Here is a 26,109-nt window from a genome sequence, read left to right as displayed (position 1 = left end):
TAAGAAACCAGTCTGATCCTAGTGAGGGGAAGAAGAGATAGTGTTGGGCTGAGTCACTGATGGGAAGGAGGACAGTGGGTTTAGCAGGTCTTGGAAGTAGAAATATTGCTGTAGCAAAAAGGGTGGAGAGGAATGAGCATGTGGGGCAGCTGATATTTTATGTGTTAATGCTATATCCGTAGTACCTCACCATGGCCATGAGGGAATTAATGGAGAGGACTGAAAAGCAATCATATGAGTCTCAGTGATAAGAAATGACTAGATGTCATCCTGATCCACCTGATGAAACAGGTTTGCATGAAAGAAACTTGGATCAAAAGAAAACCTACTTATGGCCCCCCTGCATCCATTGAAGATGGCTCTGTTTCTGGACATCTTCCCCTGTGGCCACACTGGTCTTGGTGAAAAGTACAGCCCACATGGCATTAAAAGGACTGTATGTATGGTTTCCTTAAGAAAGTAAGCGGGGTCTGCCTCAAGCTGTGATGGCCTACAAATACCAATTAACAGATCCACATAACTGATATCAACATTCTTTTAGAGAGTCATAAATATGTCAGTTCTGGACAGGATTCACTCTAATAATCTCTGCTTATCATGGACATTTTTAGTAATTAAAAATCACTTTGTCAGTACACGGATCATTATTAACATACTTAGAAATTATTGCAGTGCAACTAATCTGGTACTGAGACATAAGTGCCCATCTACTATGCATTTGAAGTTATGAAGTATTACAAATGTTACAAAAAAACACTAATAAACTTTTGTGTTAAAGTATCATGGCTAGTCTACCACCCATGAAATCTCAGCTTGAATTTATTATCCAGATCATAACAAGATCACATTCTTTATTCAAGAACAGCAGGTTTTACTCAAGGCTTTTTTTCCAGTGGTTTCTTTCCCTGCCTATCCAAGCTTTCTGTGGGCTGAGGAACTATTTCTGCTGCTGTTGCCTTTCCATCATTCTTTGCTGCTCGCTGGTTGCTCTTGGTATCCTTTTCTGTTTCCACAAGGGGGGTTTCATTTGGATCAGGTGTGTCTTCTGTAGCAATAATTTCTTCTACATGTGGCTTAATAAAATCTGATTTAGGAGAAGTAATGAAATGCTCAGCAACATAGCGTTATGTAGAGTAAGATTTTGCTTTCACTTTGGTTATGACCTTATCATGTTCTTTTCCTCTTTCCATACTCATATAAAGAGTTTCTGTATCACAAATAACACTACTGCTTTTTACAGAGCCAAAAGCAAACCTCAGTCTTTATGGTCTCTAATTAAAAAGCCTAAGGAGTAGAACCTGCAAAACATTTACAGGTGCAAATAATTGTTTCTTACATAAGTCATCTCATTTACAGGACTGCTCAGAAATGTCTAGGCTACCCATACCAATAAGGCAAGAGAGGAAAGAAATGCAGTTAAATATTTGTTTTGCCTTAGGAGCAGAAAGGGGAGGGGAATAAGAGTATAAAATGTTCTGTCAGCAATGATATAACATGTATACACCCTGAATACAAAGAAAAAAAATACTTAGGCAAAAACATGTAAAACAGATGTTCTGGTAACACTGGAATTTAAACCTTATTTGGAGCTAAAATGCTCTATGTGCAGGAGTTGTAATTGTGAAGAATAAATCAATGTCCAAGTAGCAATATATGTTAAGGGTCTAAAAGAACGGTGAAAATCTGTAATAGACAAGAATGCTGAATCACTAGAGAGCTTTTAATTTTCCATCCTTTCTCTGAATTGGACAAAAAAATGGTCACTTATAATTCCAACTTTACCATTCAATATGGACATAAAACTAAGAGAGAATAATTGATTAATCTCAAATAGTGGCTCTACTATCAGGGTTTTCTAAAACACTTTGGCAATTAAGGGTCCCTTAATTAGCAAGGCCTGTTTTGTTGTTAAGTGTCAAGCGTCTAGCTGCTGAAATGAGTCTCACTTTGGAAAATAACACTATCTGTGCATGTTTATCCATGTTTAGGAGGTCTTTCATCTGCATTTAGAAATTTGAAAGTGTTTATTAAGGCTTTAAAAAATTTCATCAGCCAGGTGAGCCAAGGTGAGAATTCACAGACCAGTGGAAAGGTGATTTAAAAGTGTTGATTTAAATCTCTTTCACTGAGGTTTAACCTAGCAATTCATACTTTGCATGTGTTGTTGATTGAGAGCATACATACTGTAAACTTGATTGTTTGGGACCTGAGAAATATTGATTGGCACAGACTATTAACTGCATAATGTTTAACAATTTTTTCACTGGAGTAGAAGACCACAAAGGTGAAACTGCTCTTACCTTTCTTTTCCCCTTCCTTCCGTTTGCTTGCTGTTGTTTTTTTCTTTTTAGATACAGTTACATTATTTTGATCCTGTCCTTGGACTGTGTCAGTCTGTCCTGACACAGAAATCACAATCACCTGAAGCAAAGCAAGAACAAAAAGTGCAAAAGCGAGAAATGTGGATGCATCGCAAATTCAGTTTGGAACCACTGTAACTGAGTCCCTGGCAGCAATACATTTAGAAGCAGCTATCGCTCTAACTTTCAGGGACACATACATCTTCTAAAGCAAAGAGAAGTAGAATCCAGCCTGTTATCTGGGAGATGGCCCACTTGTATTCCCTTACAGTTCTGCCAAAAGGAGGGAGGCAGGAGGACAGATTTTTGAAAATAAAGTAGTAGAAATAAACTGCTGCCAAAATGCAATCATTATTAAAAATATGCTAAGTAGTAAACATCAGTTATCAGGTATTGCCCAGAGCAACTCATATTCTTGTTTGCACTCTGGAAGATGGAAGAGGTGTGACGCTTGCTTTTAAGGTGTATGTCCTGGGACCAAGATGGAGTGACCTGCTTATCATCCTTGAATTGGCTTCATCTCATACTAAGCAAAATTATCAAATAATATGATGTGAGTTCTTTAAACTCAGAAAGCTTGCTGTATCTCAAATTACAGGTATGATTATATTTTGAAAATTAAAAATTAAGCTGTTTTACTTTGGTACACAGCTGTTGTGACTAAATACTCTGAACTTTTTTTATAACAGGTATTGATTCATTAATGTACAAAATTACACACTTAAACCTTAAAATTTCAATAATGTCATCAAGTGTGATACTTGAGTTTTAACTATTTTAGAAGATAAGGCTGTGTGAACACATACAGTATTTACATGAAAGGCTAAAAACATATTAGTTTTACATAATTCCATGTTAAAAATCACTGTGATGTGAAATCTATTCTGGAATAAAAAAGATTTATATCAGATAAATTTAATGTGTTCCTTGAAACCAGTGGTACTATTCATGCATATAGTTAAGCACATGCTAAAGTGTTTTGGTAGGTCATAAATCTGATCTAAATCTGGCTGGGTTTTTTAATGTTTAAGATCACAATAATTAGCCCTTTATAGAAACTGATACAGAGCTATTTAAAAGTTGAAAAAATCACCACTTTCACCATTGTGTTGAAGCTGTTGTTACCTAAGCCATTAAGAATTCCCTCATGCTTCCACTTTGCCTTTAATGTTAGCCAACAGTAAACCTCAGGTGGCAAGGGTTTAAGTGAGCATTAACTGTACAGCATCCTCACAGAAATGCCAATACTGCAGCAAAACGAGTGCCTGGGAAACTGCACTATTTCTGCAGTCACAGTAACTAAAAATGACAAGAGAAAGTATGTGAAAGGTGCACACAGATCATGCTTTTACTGAAAATATATATGTTACTTCTTCACATTTTGGTGTGAAGAATTGTGCTGTTGTGAGACTAGTAATGAAAAGGATTATTAATCTGGCATATTGCTCTCCTAATTAAGAATTGGGCTGATAACTGCTTCTGATCATATAGGATATATATTGTATCCCCTGTATATATCATACATATGTCCAGCAGGATGGACATATATGTACATTCTGTTACTCTTTCTCAGCTAATAATAATCAGTGGCATTGTAAAATAGCTGACATGTAGTTTTTAATCTATGTCAGTGTGTTCAAAGATCTGAACTAATGTTTTTTGACTGAAACATTTTTATCTGAAAAAAACCCACATTTTTTCCTAAGTTCCAGTGAAGATTCTTTTTGTAGCTTTAAAAGATCTTGACAAAATATGTTATTTCTGACCTCCAGTGTTAAGTTTGGAGGAAATTAACTGAGGTCTCTGTCTAACAAAATACCTATTAATCACCCTTAAATCAAAATTCATGAGCAGGTCCATTGAATCGCATGAGACTACTCCTGTGCCTGAATTTGCAAAAATACCTTGTTAAGTTGAGATGTGAAGTAGTGAAGGTCTGGACAGAAAGGTGTGAAGAGATGCCATTGTGGGTTTTGTCATGAACAGTGAAGATTAACAGGGATCTAGAGGGAAGCTACAGGTAATTACAGTGGTGAAAGCATTGAGAGACTAAGATAGTGTGCACAACTACCAGAACCGTGACTAGTAAAACAAGACACAGCGAAACGAGCTTGTGATGGAAGGAAAGAAGTGAATTCAGTTTATTTGTGAACATAGAGGAGAGTTTGTACATTTTTGCAGACACACACACACACACACACACATTAGTATTCTGGCCTCCTAAGCCTAATTTTCATTTATGTTACAGTACTTTTACCCCAATTGGGCAGATTAGACAATATTTATGGATGTAAATGGCATCCATATTAAGGCCCGTCTAAATTAACACAGCAATACAAAGGGGGCTTAATGTAGGCAAAAACCAGCTGTAATTTCTCCGTGATTTAATTCTCTAACACATTCCATCTATGCTACTTTACCAAAGTTGGAACAAATCTAGCCTGCTGCTCAAAAATGCCTCAATCATTTTTCATCTTTCCATCTACCTCATCAGTTGCCTCCACTGAAACGATTCTTCACTCTTTCCATTTTTGTTGTAGGGTGAAATGCTCCAGGAATGGCGTCAAATGGCATAGGGTCAAATGGTGGACCTCTGTTTACAGCCAGCATGCATTTGGCCTGGCTGAAGATGCTACAGCTAGGTTCTGTTAAGTTAGCAGTAAGATAATATTTAGGAAAGGCCCTGTTTTCCCTGGCACAATTAAGTGTATTAGAAGCAAAAGTGAAGCGAATGGAAAAATCCAAGGCTGCCTACTAAAGCAGAAAGCCATTTACGCACACAGATAATGTCAGCCTATCATCCAAAATCTCCCCATACTTCTGTTTTCTAGTCTTAAATTCACACTTTTGTTTTCTTATCTTCTTTCTTTTTCTCTTGCTCAGACTGTCTCTCTTCCTCAGGTATGAACACACTTACAGTGACGTCGCTGGTCTCTGTGCCGTACTTGTTCTTCACCACAATGCTGTATTTCCCAGAGTCAAGTGTGGACACAGTAGAAATGGTAAAGCTGACATTTTTTCCAGATTCAAATTTCAGGATGCAATTGGCATCTGATACAAATGGTTTTTCATTCTTCAGCCATGAGACCTCTGGGGTAGGATCTCCCCAGACAGTGCAAGAAAGATTAAGTGCCTATAGAAAAAGTACAAAAGGATTATAAGTAAGAGTCAGTAAATATTTGCTGTGTTTTTTGATGCCTGACTCTCCACATGTTCCAACTCCCTATTTAGCTTCCTACTTTTAGTAAATGCATGCATATCATCATCAGTAATCAATAATTTTTGTCAGTCTTCTGTATCATAAAGGAAAAGGAACTCAGTTAATTCAAAACCACCATTAAAACCTTTAAATATTTTATGGACCTTCTTCTCTACTCTCATAATCATTAATAGAGCTTTCTCCATGCATATTGTTCAATATAAAATTAGATATTATCTCCATTTATATGTTAGACCTGAAATGAGAATTTGAGGATTTGTCGGATGGATTTGTTCACGTTAAGCTCACTATATATTTACCCCAGAAGTAAAGATAGTGTGCCTGCCTTTTTAAATAACTAAGAACAAAGTGTCCCTAGAATATTTTGTTTAATTTTGAATCTTTTTAAACTATGCCCTGACAGCTCTTCCAACAGACTTGAATTGTTTTACGCACTCCTGTAAAACTATTTTTAACTGAAATCAATACAGGCTTTACCCTTTCTTTGGTATTCGTATAAGTATTTCCCTTTGATGTTGGTAATGTTCTTAAGGGCTGAATTCAGGCCCATCAGACTGAAGGAAGTATCTTCATTGTCAGAGAGTCAGTTGTTGGAGACGTCACTGGCAGTTGGATACTTTCTGTAGGCTGGCAAGTCTATTGTGCACACAATGTGTGTGCACATTAATTAATGTTTGGGAGATACCAATACATATAAATGATCCCCTATTCTGGTCACAGTGCCATGGGAATCTTCTCAAATGAGTTTGCAAAAGTGACTATCACATAGAGATTCAAATGTGAAAAATGTTCACATGAAACTTCAGTGGTATATAGGCCTTTCTCTGGACCTTTATTTAGGAAGGAATCTAGATCTAACTATTAAATAGTACATTGGTCTGAATTTAAAATGTTATTCAAAGTGGAATCTAACTTCTCAATTGGAAATTGAAGAATTTTTACTGCAGAGAAAATGGTCTTCAGTGGTTCATTAGGAATGGACTAAGTCATATGTAAGGAATGGACAAGCCTCCACTTGACTGGAATCAAGTTTCTTTTCCATTTTTTTTAAAGGCTCTTGATAAAAGTACATCAAAAGTAGAGACAACTGAAGAGCACTCACATTGTTGGCCCTATAGGCTGTCATGATAAAAATCTACTCTAAGAAATCTATTTACAGGCTGCCTTCCCTTCACCTCTCTGCTTCTTATCTGGCAGTGTGATGGTGGAAGATGGGACAGAAGAAAGACACCCAGAAGGCTGTTGAAAGGAGCAGATAGAAAAAATGGATACCTCTATAAAAATGAAAGATTTTTGTACCTCTGAGAACAAAATAAAAAACAAATAAATCCCACGTGCTCTAAGGACCAAAGTGAGAATAAAAGGGAGGAGGGATTCTTTCCTCCATCAACAAAACATAATTCTTGGTACCAAAGGAAAGGCAAATTCCAAGTGAGAGGTTGGCATGGTGGAAATGGCCATGCAAGTTATGGCACAGTGGAAATGGCTTCTATTTGACTTCCTGCAGCACCTACAGCTGGTGACTGTGTGGGGCTGCTGACTGCCTTCTCTCGTAGCCCACTGGCGTGAATGTGGTTTTGATTGCCATATCGGTCCATCTTTTTGAAAAACAAGGGGAAAACAAGAGGTTTTACACACACACATCCCCTCCTTCCTTATCTCTCTCGATACAAACACGCCCTCAGCCTCAGCCAGGCATTGCATATGGGTCCCTTCAGGTGCTCAGTATTTCTTTATTGTCTTCTGATTCTCTAGCAAGCAAGAGATCACCACCAAGTGGCCCCAGCTGCCACTCCAAGATGCTAATGAGCTGACATCCATGTCCAGACAGCTCTGTAAGTGGCATCATGCAAACCTTGGCTATTTGAAGTGGTGTCAGTACTCCTTAATTCAAAGAGATTCAAGCAGCAGTGATGACTTTTTTGTCCTTCTAAATCATTCCTTAAAATAGCCGTGTTTTGCTTAACCTTGCATCACTAGCTCCTGTTTGACATCAGTGCTCCTCTTGATGTTCCCAACTCTTATTATTTATTTTCCAGCTACTAATGTGCAGAGATATATCTTATCATTCACTATGTAGATGGTGAGGTCTTTGGTTTTCTGGAAGGTAATTCCATAATTATGGAGCCTTAGCCAAGGAGAAGCGATTGGCCACTGCAACTGCACCTATCTGTTTCAGATTTTCTGTTCTTTGGGCAGGAGATTGCCTTTGCTCATGTATGTCTTTATTACTCACTGAAACCCCTGATTATAATGCTGTATTCAACCTGAAATCCTTATCCTGGTAAAAAAAAGTGTGTCCTGTACTCTGGTGGGGAAGATGCACCTTTCCCTTCAAGATAATCCCCCTTTTCCAGTAGTTGTCTGGCTCTGATGATTGTCTGGGGCAGGGCTGTGGGGAAAAGGACTGGAAACCTGTGAGATCTTGTGGTTAGTGAGTGAAATCTATCAGGAAATCTGATCTATCTGAAAAATGCTGGGTGAGTAAATCCCATCTCTTTGAGCTGTATCTCAGTATTTCAGAGCTCCACACAGAAGTTCCCACAACAAGTCCGCACCTGGGACATTGAGGCATCTGCACTTGGAGCAACCAGCAGCTGCAAGTCCAGACTCTTTGTGCTCCCCCATTACCTTTTCTGCCTTTCACTGCAGGTTATCATGAGTCAGGTAGTACACATGGCAGAGGGAAATGGGTCATTGTATTTCAAGTATTGCTGTTCCTCTTACATATTAGCACAAACTCACATTCATGGGTGGTTTGGGCTAAGGTGCCAGTGAGTGAATTGAGGCAGCTCAATCAGAGGAACCTGCTCGCTTCTTTCAGCCTGCCTATGAGAGCACCTACCCCTGCCAAAAGTGTAGAATGGGGAGTTGGTGGGCAGAAAGACATAACATGTTGCTTCTAGGTCTGAAAGTGCCCATCTGTCAGAATCCTAAGCCTCTCTTTTTAAAAATAAAACCCCTTTACTCACTTACAGGCCTTCATTAAAACAGCCACTTAGGTTAATTTGGCCAGCTGTACACAAAACTTACGCTAGTATTCTCTGTCAGATCAAATTCCTCCCTAACATGAACTGACACTTAGCCTTTCCCAATTGTCTCACACTGCTGAAGAGCATTTATGTGTATCAGTGGAAGCCTCTTAGACCATCTGGAAGACTGTTTGATTAACACTGGGTAAACACTGGTTCATTCGTTCTCACACATATCCTTCAGATCACATGTAAAAAGCTAATAAATAGCATCACAGTCACAGTGTTAAGTTTGAGATACGCGTATGCTTGGAAGTTCAATCTAGGTATACCAATCTGTTCATATACTTTGTAGTTATGGCTGCACTGGTATTCAGAATCAAAGCTTGCAATTGCCAGTCCTCTGCTACCTCATTTACTGTTTTTCATAATCCCTGATGATTGTGCAATTTGCATGAATTACACAACAGAGAACTGCATTCCCCTCTCTCCAGCATATATGCAACAACAGACAGATGAGCCAACACCACCTGAACAAGCAGTTTTCCCTGATCACTCTCTGTCCTACTCCATTTCTTGAAACGACCGTCTACTGAATCTAGAAACATAAGGTCAAGGATATTTGTCTTGAGTTCTGGGAGTTTTTCAGTCACTTATTCAAACATTACAAATGTCCTTCCTGTCAAGGACAATGTGCGTCTGGGTAAGATTTTGCAACCTATTTTTTTACAAACTCCCTTTTTATAAACACTACACATTTTGCTTCAGTGAGCTCATACTCAACTTCATATCAACTCTCCTTTGGCAGAAAGCTTAAAGCTGTTAATAACCACGCAAATTTATCGCCTGCCAAAGCAATATGAGAATCTCGTCTCCAAGCACAAGCACTATTAGCTGAGAATCTGCAAATTATTTGTTTCTTTGTGTCTTCTACCTACAGTTACAATGCTCATTTGAGCGCTTCTTACTTGTACAGCATTTCCCAAACTGCTAAATCCTTTGATGAAAGGTTTAATAAAATGTTATTTCATATTTTAATGCCAGCATACTTAATATTCACAGAACTGCTGCAGTCTGCTATCTGTTGGCTATGCTATATCTCACGTTGTTAAGCGATTCAGACCAAGATTTTAGATTCTTAACGCTTCTGCTCAGCTTATAATCAAATACTTTTAACCCTGCTGACCTACTGCCAGATAAAGCTAGAAATATCAGGAAGCTGCCTTGCTGTACTTGTCATGTTACAGGTATTCAGTGACATTCATGTGCCCTATTTCAATGTTTGCATACACTGTAAAGAAGAACTGGCTAGCAGCAGACCAGCGGGAAGTGAAGAACAGGCACCTCTTGGTCTTAGTACTATTAAGCAGCAACTTGTAGAAGCAGTGCACTGGGAAAAAGTTGTGAGATTGAGAACTGACTTTCTGCGTCATCTGTTCTGTGCTGAAGCATCGATGTAGCTGTGTTCCTCTGGGAGTGCCTTGCAATAATCTTTCAGCTAAACTCTGCTAATATAATCCAGTGTAACACCAGTGACTTCTTTTGACTTCCTTCTTATTTACCCTGATGAAATAGAGAAAAGTTTCTCCTTTTGTCTGGATGACAATTGAGTTGTTATGGTTTACTACTTTCACATCATTTAAAAGCCAGCCTTGATAGGTGTGACTATCTTGCCACATTGCAAGGAAGTTAACTGCAAAAGACATAGAATGACTAGCTATCTTGTAAAAAAGGAAATAAGCTTCCCTGATACCCTGTTACAAAAAAATCTGTGAAACCTGTACATGAATTTTTAAAGAGCTGGTTATATAAAGAGTTTTAGTCTCAACTCACATTGTCATCTCACTTTTAGCTAATGCTTAAGAAAAGACACTGCCCTGAATACATAAACCCATCTGTGCAAGATAGTTGAATTATGTACAGAAGGCAGGGGATGAATAAATAATGTAGCAGATTTTAAAGACAGCATCTTTAAAAAAAAGTGAATATTTTCCCATCATTGAAAGGCATTCAAGCTGTTGGGCTGTTGTGTAAATCTTCAGTTAATTTACTGTACCTTGCCCTCCTGGATGGTGACAACATCAGGCAAACCTCCAAGTACCCGTGCGCGATCTGGAAATAAATAAGCATAGTCTTCAGTGTCTCAAAATCGACTGTGTCCCAGATTCTGTTTCCCCTCTAGTTCTTTCCTTTTATCTTATTTATGTACAACTTGCCTCTGATATCTGGGCTAGCAGAGAACTATTCGCATTCTTAGCACACCATTTGGACTTTAAAAAATGTTGAAATCCCAGCAAAAGATGTGTTAATAGCGGGTGTCAGTCACTTACAGAGGGGAATTAAAGTACATGTACTGTGTCCTGCAGGTTTTGCCATCAATTCAGTGTTACTTCAGAGTGCACACAAAAGATCTGAATTTTTGAGATCTGGTGTTCTAAATTTTTAGTGTTGTAAACTAAAAATGTTGTGTTTCCAAAAGGAAATGAATGACGCCTAATGAAGTGGTGGAGATTAGTTTTGATCTAGATACAAAGACAGACTTCAGTCTCAGTGACAGCAGTGAAATTCCACCACTTTGTACTTATTGGGGGTGTAAATGAGATCAATACCTGGTCTAATTTTAAGCTCAGAGTCCCATAGGAATCTTACACAAATACAAATAAGCTGACCACATGAGGGCTTTGGTGCACTTATTCCGGAATATGGGTTTTGTTCATTATACATCTTGGTGGAGCCTGGCAGAGGAAGGAAATGACTATACGAAATGTTCCCCTCTAATGTATTCTGTAAAAGATGTGCTCTGGAGCACAGAGGTAACCTTATGAGACCAGGAATGGGACTGTGTTATGTCAAGTAACATGGTAGTCCCTTATGAATGGGGTCCAGGGTTAGTAAATGAAATGCCCAGGGCATGGCTATTACTGATTCCTTTGCGCTGTCTCAGCTGGGATATGTAGGGATCACTGTATGTATCCAGGCCCTGCTCTGTTTGGAGTATACATCCAGGAGGAGTTAGCTCAGATCTTTCTACACATTTTTCTCCAATAACTTTTCAAATGCCAGTTCTGCCCCCTCATTTTTATACAGGTCTGAAAGTCATCTGCAGTGGGAGAACTTTTTGATGTGTTACATTTTTTCCATGCATTTTTCTGTAAACAGGGAGAATATTGAGCTTAATAATTCAAGTTGAATTCTAATGACTTATTCCATGAGTAATTAATACATACTTTTGTTTTAGTTGCTATGTTGGAATTGACACACAGGCAAAAGTATGAGGAGATTCAGGGATCTGTCTTTAAGCAATGCAAAAGCTACTGTTGCTTTCTTACCCATTTCTGTATGTAATGCAGAAACATTTGACATTTTAGTTCATAGCTAAAATCTTTAAAAACAAAGTGACTTTTGTGCAGAGAGATCTCAGCAATAAAGCTAATTTTTAGAGAAGGCTAACTGGTAATGAGAACAGGAGCTTAGACAGGAAAAATCAACATAACCCGTAACTATAATGTGTTTAGCTGCAATGTGCACCAATGTTAAATCACTAAAAGGTCACTCTCCTTGCTTCTCCTTGGTGTAAGGACAAGCTCGTTTTAGAATGAGCACACGCACACACACATGTATGTAGGTTCAGAGATAAATCATCACATTTAAATTTAAAATGTAGAAATAAATTTAAAATGTAGACATTATTAAAGAAATATCAATGGATGCATGCATGTATATTGTGTAAGTCCTAAAATGCTGAATGGTTCCACTAATAAAGGCCATCTTGTATATGGCAGGTATTATATATACATATGAACACATAAACATAACACATATGCCCTCCCTTTCCCAACACACAACATTCCTGGAGAGGAAGAAAACCTTCATAAGCAGTTTATTGCAACCATTGTCAAAGAGGGCCCACTTACTTTTCTCTGCAATCGCAGCTTGCCTGGAGTTGAAAAAAAACAAAAAGAAAGACCAATTTCAGTTAAGGTTTACTTAGAGTGATTGAAAAATAGCTTATCTTTTTAACTGCCTTTAATCTGTTAAGGAAAATCTCTCCTATCATTTGGTAATACTGCTTTTTCTTTGTTACCTAACTGTTATATAAGAGTTACACCAAAGAAGTCACATGCAAAACTCCTACAGGCTTCTGTAGGACTAGGATTTGTTTCATAGGATATAGTTAGCTCCAGCACAAAACAAACAAATATTGTTATTATTTTATGGCTGCCATTAACTGTATTTAGATGGCATAATACTTACTTTAATCTCTGGAACTCAGCAAAGGCTTCATCAAATGCTTTGTAAAGAGAAAAGTTGATTTTAAAGGTAGGTTCAGAGATAAATCATCACATTTAAGTTTAAAATGTATAAATAAATTTAAAATGTAGACATTATTAAAGAAATATCAATGGATGCATGCATGTATATTGTATAAGTCCTAAAATGCTGAATGGTTCAACTAATAAAGGCCATCTTGTATATGGCAGATATTATATATACATGTGAACACATAAACACACTTTTTTTTTTTCTAAAAGTCAGGCTTCAAGACAAAGAGATAGCAGGAGAGCAATAGGCTGAAATAATTTCACAAAGCCGAGGAAGAAACCCACAATACACCACCTAAATGATAGCTTACAGCAGTGGTCTCCCAAACTCTTTTGATCATGCAGCCTTATCTAAAATTTTTTGAGCATGCACCCCCAATATATGTATATTTATTTACAAATTATGTAGATGTACTACTGAAGTTCTCATATTTTCTTCCCACACCCCAGCAGGTCACCTTGCATGCACCCCACTTCAGAGACCACTGGCTTATGGAATACAAGAGAACTGTTTTTTCCAAGTGCTTTTTACATCTGCTCTGAAGCATCACACTGATGGCCATGAACAAACCAAACAGCAAACTGTTATCTCCTTTGTAAATTCAGGCTAAGCTACCATCATATGGGAGGTCAACCTCTCCCATTTTGAAAGGGAAGAAGAAATCTCTTTTCTCAGAAGGTGGAGATAGAGTACAGTAGCAGCAACATGGAGATGATTATAAGGTTAGTGCCCTTACACAGAGCTTGCAGACCCAAAACGAAGCTTTAGGCATGGGAAGAGCTGGGGATGGAAACTCAGCAGTTTGGAAGGAGTTAATCTGTTCCCTAGGATCTGAGAGGTCTCTCAGAGTAAAAGCTTCCAACAGTCAATCCAAATAATTTTAGCTGTTCCCCTAACAGTCCTTCATAGTGTTCATGAAAGGTCTTGACATCTCTGAAGAATAAGGAGCCCTATTATATCCATCAAAGAAATACAGTAGGAAAGTAGCAGAACAGACTTGTCCCTCACTTCCTTCTCCAAATATTACTTGGAAGGGAGAGAGACAAAAGGCATTCAGTGCTACAACTTGTATTTAAAACTGCCAATCAATGCCAGCAACACAAGGGGGTTTGTAAGATAGCTCAGAAACTGGGCTGACATCTCAGTAGGCAAACTGTAAGCGGGTATTTGGAATAGGAAAAAGCCATTCGTAATTTATGACCTTAGAGCACAGGTTGGGGAAAACAAATTGCACTGTCCCCACAAACACTGCCAGGCTGCTGGGTACCCACACAGACCCTACAACCCAATGGGTAACAGGACTGTAGCAACGTCCTGCTGTAGATGCTCCTACTCTGCCACAGTGTAATGCCCACACACAGGTGATGTTAGCAGAGGGAAAGGCCTACCTTGTCCAGAAAGATCCACTGTCTTCTTGTGTCCTGTTTTACCATCAAAGAGTTCCATTGTGTATTTGCCTTTGTCCTGTGGAGTTGGCTCATTGATCTGCAACCAGATCTGCTCCCCGGTGACACCAGTCTTCACTCGGTCTGTAAACCTAATCTGGGTATCACTGAAAAATACAAAACAATGTTACCCTTTCACTTTACTGGAGTATAAGTGGGATTTGCTCATGTTGAGTCACTGAGTACATCTGCAGTTACTAAATGATTTCCAAGGTGCTGTGGTATGCCACCATATTTTGAAACTTTTGAAGTCAAATTCTTGCTAAAGCTGTGGGCCACCGAGCCAGAATAGGTATGACAGCCTTTCCCTGTTCAAGGTCTAGCTCTCCTCAAACCTTGCAGAAAGGTTATGCATCTTAGTCGATGACCTGGGCCATAGAAGATTTATACAAATTTAAAAGCCAGACCTCTGAAGGGTAATCCATGCATCCTCAAATGCTTATGTTCTCTTTTTAGCATAGGTTTATTTCTGCTTGAGCGAAACAGAACTATACAGGACTGTACCTACAAAAACCCACGCTTTTGTCACAAATGGTGTTTGCCCAGTTGGAATGTTTTCTGGTGCTCTGCTATGCTTTGGCATTTACAATTAACCATACTGTGACATAAGTATATCTTCTTCCACAGAAAATATCAATTTCTCACCTCTCTAGCTAAACAGTTAATTGCCCTGGATAAGGCAAAAGATATTTGTCAAATAAGCTACTAATTTTATTATTATCTTTAAACTGATAACTTCAAATATACTGGAGGGACAAAGAATATTTTTTCTAGATTAATTTGCTGTGCTTCAAGATAAAACTGGTTTCTAAAAATTAAATAGAGAAAAGAGAGAGAAAGAAAGAAAGAGAAAGAAAGAAAGAAAAAAGAAAGAAAGAAAAAGAAAGAAAGATAAATTTGAGAGGGGGAAAAAAACCAGAATACTTCATATTCACTTATAGTCTTGAAATACTTAGGACTCCTGGTGATACCAGGTCAAAACGGGTGCCAAGAAACAGGAAAACCTCAAACTGCTTTCATTTCTCTGACAGCGTTGCTGGTTAGCATCAGTGTCAATTACAGCCAGACTGCTACAGCACATCCCAGGTATTCTGTGCCTCATGAGTTTTATTGAGAGATCAGTAATTCAGATTCCATCCTAAAGACTAACTACTACCATGTCCACAGGAAGTGAAACAGCAAGAATAGTAATAATAGATTTGAAGCCATCTAAGTTGTTTACTTCTCTGGGTTTTCCAGTGCATGCTGTTTGTGCTGGCTGAGAATTCAAAGCTGTCTCATGGATTTGGATATGCAACTCCCAGTAATTTTATGGGGAGCTGGGCATTCAAATTCTTTTTAAAAATCTCAGTTCTTCTGTCTGTCTTGGTTAGGTTCGTAGCGCTCACAGGAGGGGCTGTCTGGATTTTACAGCCGCGGGCACACGCTGGAACTTGCTTTCCCTCCTAAACATGAACCCATGTGCTAAGATGACGTGCCCACTTGTCCCAGTTCCTGTGAACTGCAGCTTCTAGACAAGCAGACCTCCAGGTAGGTATCTCTGAACCTGTGGTGCTGGCCTCTTTTAAATCTTGTTGGTCTCTCCGGTTATATTTGCATCGCTCCTTAAAACTGATTCAGGGAAGGATGCAGCTCCCATCCAGGAGGCGGAGAGTGCTCTGAAGCAACATGGCCCTGACAGCATCCCATGGCATGGGACTATCTGTCTCATGAGGGCAATGACAGGAGGGCCCTGCACCACCAAAACCTGACTCTAGTACTAGTTTCATGTGGATGTAATTCACTGAAACTAACTCATGTGAGAGAAGGACTCATGAGAGTTTAGAAGAAACCTGGGCCTTGTCTCTCTCATATATCCAGGTTCTTTCTGAGTCTATAAAAACAAAATTGCACTGACTTTTGCAAAGCTTTTGTGTACTTACTTGTGCATCCATCCTACTCTCAGATCTTCCACGTAATAAGTAACATAAGAGTACAGTCTGATACCCTCAGCTGTGCTCTGGATTTTCAGGTCTGTGGCAGATAAAGCTGAAAGAAGAGCACATTGTTTTATGCAGCCATGCAGCCATTCACTGAGTGTCACAATGGGTCATTCATTCGAAAAGAGAATTAAGTGCTTACCAATCCTTCTACATACTTCATTCATCAGATCTGCAAAAGCTGTGGAAATAAAATCCAGAGACTAAGACTCTGTGTCTGCAGCTGAAACACAGTCAATAATAGGACAAGTACTGGCTCTGAAATATTCTCCCCAGTAGGTTTGAAAAAGAAATTGGACCTACCTTATAAAGCATATTAGAAATCTAAGTGATGCAGAAATATAGTCTGTTATTCCACTATTTCCACTATTCCACTTTATTTAACTGCAGCCTTGATGAACACTACTGCAGCTGAACAGAACTCTTTTTTTTTTTTTTTTTTTTAATTATACTGTTCAGTTGGAATGCTAACCTATCTATATAGATTCTATTGGATAGGATTTTTCTTCATTTGCTTGGAAATGTAAGTGAGATTTTAAAAATATGGTAATCACAATGAGTGGAAAGGCCCCTAAATAAATGAATGGCAAAACATAATAAAAATGTGAAATCTTTTAAAGTTATCTAGTTCTATAATTTCTTTCTATGCTGGTAGACTTACACTACTGATGCCCCCCTGAGGAAACCTGGTATCATTTTGCTTAGTGTTAGTCATTGTATTCTCCCAAACTTATACAGAACCCAGATGCAATGAGCTGTATTCAAACATTATTTGAATGGAAAAATCTCAGTTTTTCTAATGAGATGATCTTGTATACAGGAGGAACAAAGCCACAGGAAGGTGACACATGCAGTTGCCGGTACTACCCTGAACCCGCTTGCAGGTGAGCAGTCAGGCTGTCAGCTGGTGTGGCTGACAGTATGCAGAAAGTAACGCTGACCTGTGTCCTTAAGCTTTAGCTCACTGGAGTCCTTTCCTCTGTCATCCTTCAGTATGACTTCATAAGTGCCAGCATCTTTCTTAGAAAACTGCAATATTGTAAGAGTAAAACCAGTTTTCAGAACAGTTACTGTAGAAAAATCTAGATCTTACTCCTGAACCCAGCTGATGTCCCATCCCCATCCCCATCCCCAGGGAGGTGCCCAATGCCCAGGGCTGGGGCTGCCCCAGTGCCCCCCCGGCTGCCCTGATCCTGGCTGGGGCAGTGGAACAGGCCTTGGCTGGGGGGTCCTGGCCTGGAGCTGTGGGGGAGCCCCCAGCCCCAGGGGGCCTGACTCTTCTTCCCTTCCTCAGCCAAAGAACTGAGAGCAAAGAGATGAAGTGGTGAATGCAGGTGTCCTCCCAAGGTCTGCAGCAAGGCTGGGTGTGGACCAGACCTCTCTGGTGACTCTGCGAGGGAGCTCCTCTGAAAGCCTGAGTGACAAGCGCTTTCCAAATGTCATTTGAAACACAAATGTGGTCTCATTCTGTTGTTAAACTGACATGTAAAGGAAGTGTCAAGCTTATTATCTCTTCTGTCATCATTTCCTGAAAAACTGAACAAGCAGTTATAGATAGACATTTGCTTTAGCTAAAACACAGACGCCTCGTGAGTTTTTCCATTTTTAAAACCCACTTCCTTTTTTGATTGTTTTGCTGAAATATCAGATTAGATTGTAGCGTTCATCTGAATTTGTAACACTAACTTCAGCTGAGGGCTAGTAAGGACAGTCACTCACCTCTGATATCAGCAGAGTACACACGCCATCTTTGAAGTCATGTTCTTCATCTACCATTATCTCCCTGTCATCTTTGTACCATACAATGTGTGTTTCCTTCTTAATATTAGCCACCTAAGATGGATGAAAAACCACATTGTAATTATTCTCTTCATTTGAGCAGGGGAACTTGGTGTCACATGGGTTAGCCTGTTCAAGTCTCTCACAAAAGAACAGCAAGCTTTACAACTTGATCGCAGTGAGTTATTGCAGACCTCCATTTTAAAATGAGGGGTGCAAGAGGGAAAACAGCAGGGGTGAAAAGAGAGAGAAGAGGACTGCCAACAGCTTCAAGGAGCCCAGGGAACCAGTGGATCCTGCCCGAGGGATTTCTACACACATAAACCAGCCAAAAATGAGAAAGTCCCAGGTTTTACAGAGACTTGTCATCCCTATTCAGGTGCCTTTTTCTGGGTGGGTGGCTGACAGACCTGAAGAAAAAAGTTCAAGTTATTTTCCAAGGTATTTTGTTGCATGCAACGAGCAGTTGCCTCAGCATGATTAGCCTTCAGAGACTCTGTCGCTATCCAATATGCAGTTGGGACTACAAAAGCAAAGGGCATGTCTTTAGTCCCTTCCCACCCTCTCCATCTAAGTAGTGGTAGGCCAAAGTGCTTTGAACATTGCACTCAATGTTTTCCTTGCCCCTTACCTTACATTGCAACATCACATTACAGTCATCGGTAACTTCCCATCCCAGTTTATCCACAAAATGAGGACCTGTTTAAAATGACAGATGTATTTTTAAAGGTCACATCAATGGTATTCATGATACAAAAGCAAAGACAAATGTGTTGTTCTTTGACAAGAATACTGTTATATTTTAATGTGGTTTTTATTTTTCCTATTTCTCTTTCAGAAGGTAAGCAACCATGTAACAGGACAAAACCCATCTTTTTCAAATTAACATATATAAACATAAACAAACTCTTAACAGACTAATGAACACATATGTGATACTTATAAATATCCATATTATCACCTTGTTTCCTGTGCCACTCTTTTTTCTGGAAATCTGCTTCATCCTGCAGCTTCTTGAATACTAGGAATTAAAACCAGCAAGATATACAAGGTTAAACATCATTTGCCATTTTTACGGTACTGAATGTCACTGTAACAGTTAGGTGCAACTCTGTCCCTTGGAGGTCATTGAGAATCCTGCCATAGGGTCAGATTTTCACTGCACTTTTTGAAGTGTCAGAAGCTGATTATAGCTAACCCAGCTTTCCTAGCTGCTTGCAGTCATCAAGAGTTTAATGTGTCATGTCTGATGAAGTGTAATCCCCAATCATACAGCTACTTTCCATTCTCGGTAGGAAGGCAAATGAGCGGCAGCAGAGTCAGCAAGCTGCTCAAGCTCTAAGAGGTGCAGCTACTTGTTCCTGGTGGAATGGGCAATTTTTTTTACATGGGAAATTTTCATTCCACCTGTAGAAAAACAAACCATGACAGGCTGCCATATTTTACAATTCTATAACAATTCCCTTTCCTCCCAGCACTTTAAAAATTCCAGTTCACACACATGGCTTGTCCTATATGAGGCGGGCAAGCACTGTGACATGAAAAACCACTGGAACATCTATTGGTATTGAAAACAGTGGAAAGTGAAGACGACAACTGAGGTAACTGCGGTAAAATTTTTCCATCCTACTGCGTAATATAGATTAGCTTACCATCACCAATGAGGACAAGGCTGGATTGATTGGTTGCTTTTCCATCCTGCAGTTGGAAAGTATAAGTCCCTTCATCCTTGTCCTCAAGTTTATCCATAATCATTTCAACAAGGCCAGTCTTCTGGTCCACCTTCATTTTATATTTCTTCAGGAATGGAAAGTAAAGCAAAAAATAATGGACATCAACATCAGAAAATATTTGTCAAATGTTATATGGTGAAATTCTGTTTTCTTTATTCAGATTCCCACTATCTCTAGCTCCAGCTCTAAACATATAACCAAATAAATAGGAAATCTGTTAAAGGTGAAGCGTATTTACTATTGCTATAAAAGCATGTGACATGCCTGTTGTATGGTGAGTACTGTGCTCTTTTTCGTTAGAAAGGTTTAGATTTGCATCTATTCAGAATAACGCTTTCTTTGAGGATGATTATATTTTTATAAGGTTTTTTGTAGAATGTTCCATCTCTGCCTTCTACCTGATATCAGTGTTGAACACAAGCATGCCATATCATGTCTTTGGGAGTAACAAGTTCTGCTGCTGGAAACGACCACTTGGGAATTTTCCCTTGGTGTTGTAAATTCCTCTAAACAGTAGAGAGAGGTGAGAACCAAGCATAAGGGTATGCTATGGCCATAGATGAAGGAGATAAATAGGATGAATCTGGGCTACTGCAGTGACTCCTTGAAGACCAACCTAGCTGCTTACCAGGGACTGCCTTATTGCAGGAACTCCTATGGTCCCCTCTAGTTAACAGAACACATTGTACTCACAAAGGTGGCAGGAAGTAATTCAACTCCACTTTTAAATTGCATCCAGTAGAATTCATCTGGAGTTCAGAACTATGGACAAAATCTTTCTAATGATGCTTTCAATGACATATGTTATTTCTCATGAAAATGCGTTAGTGTGGAACACTAGTTGGAAGTATATTTGAGACAGAGACATTAATACTCATTAGTACTCATAAAAATACAAGCGCATGTAAGCAATGAAAAGGCTTACCTCTCCATTGAAAATCTCTTTATCATTAAATATAAAGTTGGCCTTTGCATTGCCCGAGAGTTTTTCAGCTTGCAACCAGAATCTCACTTCTCCTTTTTCCAAAATTTCCACTGCTAACTCAGAGGCAAGTGGGACAGCTACGAAGAAGAAAGAAAAGAATGAAGCATATACATTGCCTGTGCCCCAACAACTATTTTCATCTACAGTCAGAAAGCCACTTCTTCCTTTCATAGTTGGATACTGTATGCAAGGTAACTAGATTATGATAGCTCTTCATAGAGACAGAATGCCTCTCTGCCTACGTATATGTGGGATGACAGACAAGATTTAATCTGTTGAGCCTTCAATCACTAGGTCTGTACAGACTGGAAGTGTTCAGGATTTGAGTTATGCCCCATTCTGATACAAGGCTCTTTCAAAGGTGAACTGCAAGTATCTCTGCAGCATGATGTGAGTCTGTATGGCACAGACCCGTGTTTAATGAGTTGCCTGACAATATTACTGTAAGACAGTGAACTGACTCAGTGGAAAAAAACCACAAAAAATACCAAGCATGAAGCCAGATCAGAAAGACAGCTGCTGAGCTGCAGGTTGGGAGATTTTTGTAAGCACTCTGATCCTCTGCTGAGTAGGAACCTCCATCTCCAGAATTCACCAAGTATCACAATACACCCTCAATCTCCCCAGTACATTTTGTTTACCTACAAATAATGGAAATCCCCCACATATAAACCAATTCCGTGTGTTAGCAGGAAAAAAAAAACACGTAAAGGGTACTATACATCGGTAATATTAGTATTTTTCATTTTTCCTTGTTCTTGTTAGTAAAAGTCCTCAACTTGCTTTCACTTTAACTTTTTGTTAAGGTATTTTAATCAGCAGCATTAAACATGAGCATTTAGACTCTGGTATTGGGGCATACTGCTCATTTTATTGGCTTCCATAATTTTTAGCTGTCTTAGTGGATGCTCACATTTTCAACAAAAATCGTGCTCTAGGGAATACGTATGCTCTATGTGAACTCTTCCCAGTCTCCACTTTCACAGCAGTGTAAAGTCTGCATTGCTAAGGTGTAACATGGAACAGCTGAGGACGGTGTACAAATACATTGCAAAATGCTTGATGATATAGCCTGGTGATAGTGTAAAGACACACCTCCTCCCATACAAATCCCAGGGCAGGGTTGTTTCTTTTAGCTCTGTGTATGCAAAGGCCCAGCTACAGCAGGAGAGGACTGGGACTGATGCGGTGTCTTATTTCTCTCATCCTTCTGTTTGCACTGTCCTAAATGACTGGGGTGCCCTCTGGAGCAGAGCTGCCATCCCACCCCACTACCAAACAAAGTTAGGGGGTGAGCCCCCCCCTTCCCCCCCGTGTCTTCCTTTCCCACGCTCAGCCCTTCCTCACGCCTACACCCTCCCACACCCGCATGTATGCTTGTGGTGCCTGAGCGGCACAGGACCTGTCTCTGGTGAAAATAAGGCTTCTGGGAGGTGAGGCAACAGTCACAGGAAAAAAAGAGAATTATGAAAAAGACACAGGCTTAACCAGAGGGAGGAAAGCCTGGAGGGACAGTATTACCACGAGGGAACAGGGCAAAGAACAACTCCACAGGAGTGTGCCCCAGCAGTGCAAATGGTCCATGTGAAGCTTCCTCACCCAGCACATCACTTTGTTTGAAAGAAACAGAAGGAATCTCAGGTCTTGCATAATTTCTCAAAACAAAGTGACTGAAATGCTGCAAGAGCCAGTGGAAGCAAAAGGGAGAGGGTGTGAATAGACATCAGGCTGCACTGCTTTTGTTTCACTGTCAGGTCTACAGCAATTTTAACCCCCCACTTGATTTGCATGTAATTAACTATGAATAAGTTTAGACTAACATGGAAGAGAGGAAAGTATCTCAGAAGCTCTTAAATAAAGGGCTGAAAGGATGCAAAAATATTCTTTCTTGGGAAAAGGCCATTCACTCCTCAGCCCAAAGGGTCTGGACGAATCTGCGTTACAGTCCTCCACAAGCAAAACTCTTACTTTAATATAATATTTCCATAGGCACCAACTGACAGTTACTTTAAGCATTTTCCAGCCATCGTGTTTACAAGGTTTTACATCCTATTTGTATAACACCACGAATTACCGCAAGCACTTGACAGGGAGTCCTTGGGCAGTTGCTAAATTGAAGAGTTGGAAAAATTTATTTTTACCTAGCACCAATACACTATCGTGCCCACATGTAGTTGTGTTCTGTAAGGCTGCATTATTCAAGCAACCTATTTTCCCATGGAGTTACTGGCTGCAGATGTTTCTAAGCAGAAGTTACAATTAAATGCAGTTCAGAATTACAGACAAAGCAACGTGCTAGAGCTGATGTCAAATCAGAAATGCCTAGCAACTGATTTTTTTTTTTTAAGAATTTGGGTAATCCTCAAACAGATTATCTGGAGATATGACTAAGGTTTCATGCTGATCCATAGGAGCTCATTTTTATTTTTCTAACCTCATAGGCATAGCCAGATCAATCTCAATCCTTATTTGTAATTTTTTTTTTTTTTTAGTGTCCACAGGGCCTAGAGTGGCCAAAGCAAGTAAGACAGTTTCCTCCTTAAGGATACATTCTGCAGTGATCTGCCTTTTTGCCTGTGCCTCCTGGAAGCTCATGCACAACTAGAAGTGTACTGTTACCCAATACAATGCAAAAAAGAATACACGATCTGTGTCCTGAGGAGCTTATTTTGTGACATTAGTTATGAACACAGAGCATGGAAAAGCACTCAGAAGAGAAGGATCGAGGCAAGCAAGGACATGTGACAATAGCAAGGTTTCGTGATAACTAAGTTTCAGCATGAAGATAGGAGGAAAGAACTAGGAGGAGCAGGAGTAAACAAGGGTATGCTTGGGCGGTCATTAACCTGTCAAAAGGTAATACAATATGTTGAGAAGTGTAGAGCTGATATGGAAAACACACAGAAAGAAATGAAAAAGAGAGATGATGTGGGCAAAAAGACAGGCCATTTCCACAGCCAAGTTTTGACTGGGCTGAGAGGCATGATGTCTCCTGAGTTGGCAGAGGTGCCAGCAGCGCATGCACAAAGCTGAAGATGTTAAAACATAGGCAAGAGTTCTAGTGACTGGAATGAAAAAGAAGATAATATAGTGGGAGAATATGAGACCAAGTTTAGGTCTTGTCTCATTGCATGTAATAGATACATTATACAATCCATTTATTTTTTTTTCCCCAATTATTCAAGTTACATTCCAATGAAAATAACCAAGTTGTGCTACTACCAGGATATCACAAAGGTATAGGAGGTCTGTGGAGTTGGCAAAAATGCCATCCCAAGCAGCAGGAAGGATGTTCATATTGTCAAGTGTTACAGCAAAGACGGAGGGAATAAATTTCCACAGGAAAATTCTGTATATACAGATCATTACAGTTGAACTACAGTTGCCTGCTTTGTTAACCTTAAATTTAACTTATGTTAACTTCAGTTGGACTAAAGTTAGAGAATTTTTCAAATTCTGGTTTTCAAATCAGGTTAGGTGTGCTGAGTAAGGCTGTTTTGCAGAAAAAACAAAGCCAATGGGATACTTATTTTCCAACTGTTATATAGACTTATTATATGCCTAGACCAGCAGCCTGCAACAAATTGGAAAGAACATCAGTAATACACAAATATACTGAAAGAAAGAGAAAAAAATTAAAGGAATCCTAGATTTTCAAATCAAAACCACTTTCACTTGAAATTACTATAGTGACTTCCCTACCTGATGGTGGCAGGAGCTTTGTGATACCCCACTGCATAAAAAACTCTCCCTTACAGACACGTTTAATTCACTTACTTGGGAATTTGCGTTCGTGGCTCAGAGCAAGCAGGCGTTTCATTTCTGCAAAAGACATAAAAGAAATAATATAAGGTGTGCATGTCTTATGGATCTGAGAGACATAGCAGCGGGGAAAAACAGGTGTGAAAGCAAAACAGGCATGCTTGACAGACACTGTGTCTACCTTCCTCATCAATTGTGTGGCTTGATGAAACTCCATCAGTGTCTGTAACAACACAAGAGTAAACTCCCAAATCATCTTCTCCAAGATCCTTAAAGATAGCTTTTGACCTTTACGGGAAAAAAAACCACAAAGCATTTTGATAAAAGGATGAGATCAGTCTGAACCAAACCCTTCCTTTATGTCTATAACAGCAGATAAAAGTATGTATTAGCTTTTGCTCTGACTGAACAGGCAAATGGGGGGACTCTGGCCAGTATAAATCAGGGTAAGTCCTACCACGTGTGGTACTAATGGAGACAGCACAACTCTCAGATAGTGCCAAAAGCACTGGAGGTAGCTAGTTTAACTTAGTTCAAGCATGCTTAAAAACATGTTGTCAAGTCTTTGATGAGCATGGAAGGATACTGTAAGTATAGGCTGATTCAATTTTCACATGCAATACCATAAGCGTGGTGAGCCACCGTTTCGTTCTGTATGGTTTCTATAACTGGAAGAGCACATAGGCACTTCATAGGCTGAACCTGTGCATTTGCCATTTCTTCCTCTCTGTTAAAAGCCTGAAGAAACAGAGTAGGCTTGTAGAGCATTATAGAATTTACCGAATCAGGCTGTGGTGACACCATCAGAAGACAGTCCTGCTTACTCCAGCACCTCCAAAGATTGCAACAGTGTTACATGGCAAAAGCGTTTTGCAAGCAGCCAAATAATTTTATCTTTTGGAGATTTAAAATAATAACAATAGGAATAATAATCATTTGCCTTGATTGACAGGTTATAAGATGACAGAGCACAGATTTTCTCTCCCTATGCCTAAACATAACTAAATTGCCTGAACAGGAGGTCTGACTCATTCCGTACAAGCTACAGTTTCCAAATGGACTTGCTGGAGAGCAGCATACTCATGAAGTAGCCTTCCGGTGACAGAGGCAGATGTAACTCTTACGGAGGTCATACATCCAAAAGGATGGATTTCTGTGACCAGTCTAGATCTCTCAAACACGAGACTATTGCTACCCCCGAGGGTTCTTACTTTCCGCCTTTGGTGTCAATGTTCAGTCGAGAGTCATCCTCAATCGGTTCATAATTCTTGGACCAAACAAACTTAGAGTTTGGAGACATCTGATCACATTCAAAGTTCAAGGAAATTACTCCATTGTCATCCACATCAACCACCACTTCCTTGGTTCCTGAAAGAGCAGAACAATGCAATTCCACTTTCTCAGAGAAGCCAGCAAACTAATTTATATAGATATTCATAGGGTGGATTAAGCAGATCCTCACCATTTTCTCAGCACATAAATTGCTGCAAACGTTGGCATCCTTAGTCTTTGATTCACAAGAACAGTTCTTATTCTAATCCACAGATTAAA

General features: G+C 39.4%; 1 protein-coding gene across 2 annotated transcripts in view; it reads right to left on the bottom strand.

Annotated features, from left to right (window-relative positions):
- Positions 1-676: 676 nt before the first annotated feature.
- Positions 677-26,109, bottom strand: part of MYOM1 (myomesin 1) — a 73,805-nt gene continuing 48,372 nt past the window's right edge. The window contains exons 22-39 of one of the 2 annotated variants that reach the window (XM_049819959.1): positions 25,770-25,926; positions 24,740-24,846; positions 24,574-24,618; positions 20,737-20,873; positions 19,731-19,875; positions 19,040-19,099; positions 18,710-18,777; positions 18,019-18,132; positions 17,241-17,328; positions 16,442-16,480; positions 16,243-16,348; positions 14,264-14,427; positions 12,807-12,843; positions 12,467-12,489; positions 10,609-10,664; positions 5,278-5,493; positions 2,301-2,421; positions 677-1,084 (exon numbers count right to left, since the gene is read on the bottom strand). In XM_049819959.1, coding sequence (XP_049675916.1) covers positions 876-1,084; positions 2,301-2,421; positions 5,278-5,493; positions 10,609-10,664; positions 12,467-12,489; positions 12,807-12,843; positions 14,264-14,427; positions 16,243-16,348; positions 16,442-16,480; positions 17,241-17,328; positions 18,019-18,132; positions 18,710-18,777; positions 19,040-19,099; positions 19,731-19,875; positions 20,737-20,873; positions 24,574-24,618; positions 24,740-24,846; positions 25,770-25,926 — 1,892 coding nt within the window. In that variant the 3' untranslated portion in view covers positions 677-875. Of the gene's footprint in view, positions 1,085-2,300; positions 2,422-4,505; positions 5,494-10,608; positions 10,665-12,466; positions 12,490-12,806; positions 12,844-14,263; positions 14,428-16,242; positions 16,349-16,441; positions 16,481-17,240; positions 17,329-18,018; positions 18,133-18,709; positions 18,778-19,039; positions 19,100-19,730; positions 19,876-20,736; positions 20,874-24,573; positions 24,619-24,739; positions 24,847-25,769; positions 25,927-26,109 lie in introns of those variants that run through there. The other variant, XM_049819967.1, reaches the window with a different exon arrangement.

The sequence above is a fragment of the Accipiter gentilis genome, chromosome 2, assembly GCF_929443795.1.
Source record: "Accipiter gentilis chromosome 2, bAccGen1.1, whole genome shotgun sequence".
Lineage (NCBI taxonomy): Eukaryota > Metazoa > Chordata > Aves > Accipitriformes > Accipitridae > Astur > Astur gentilis.
The sequence above is the reverse complement of the archived record's forward strand: the minus strand, read 5'-3'. Positions and strand labels throughout refer to the sequence as shown.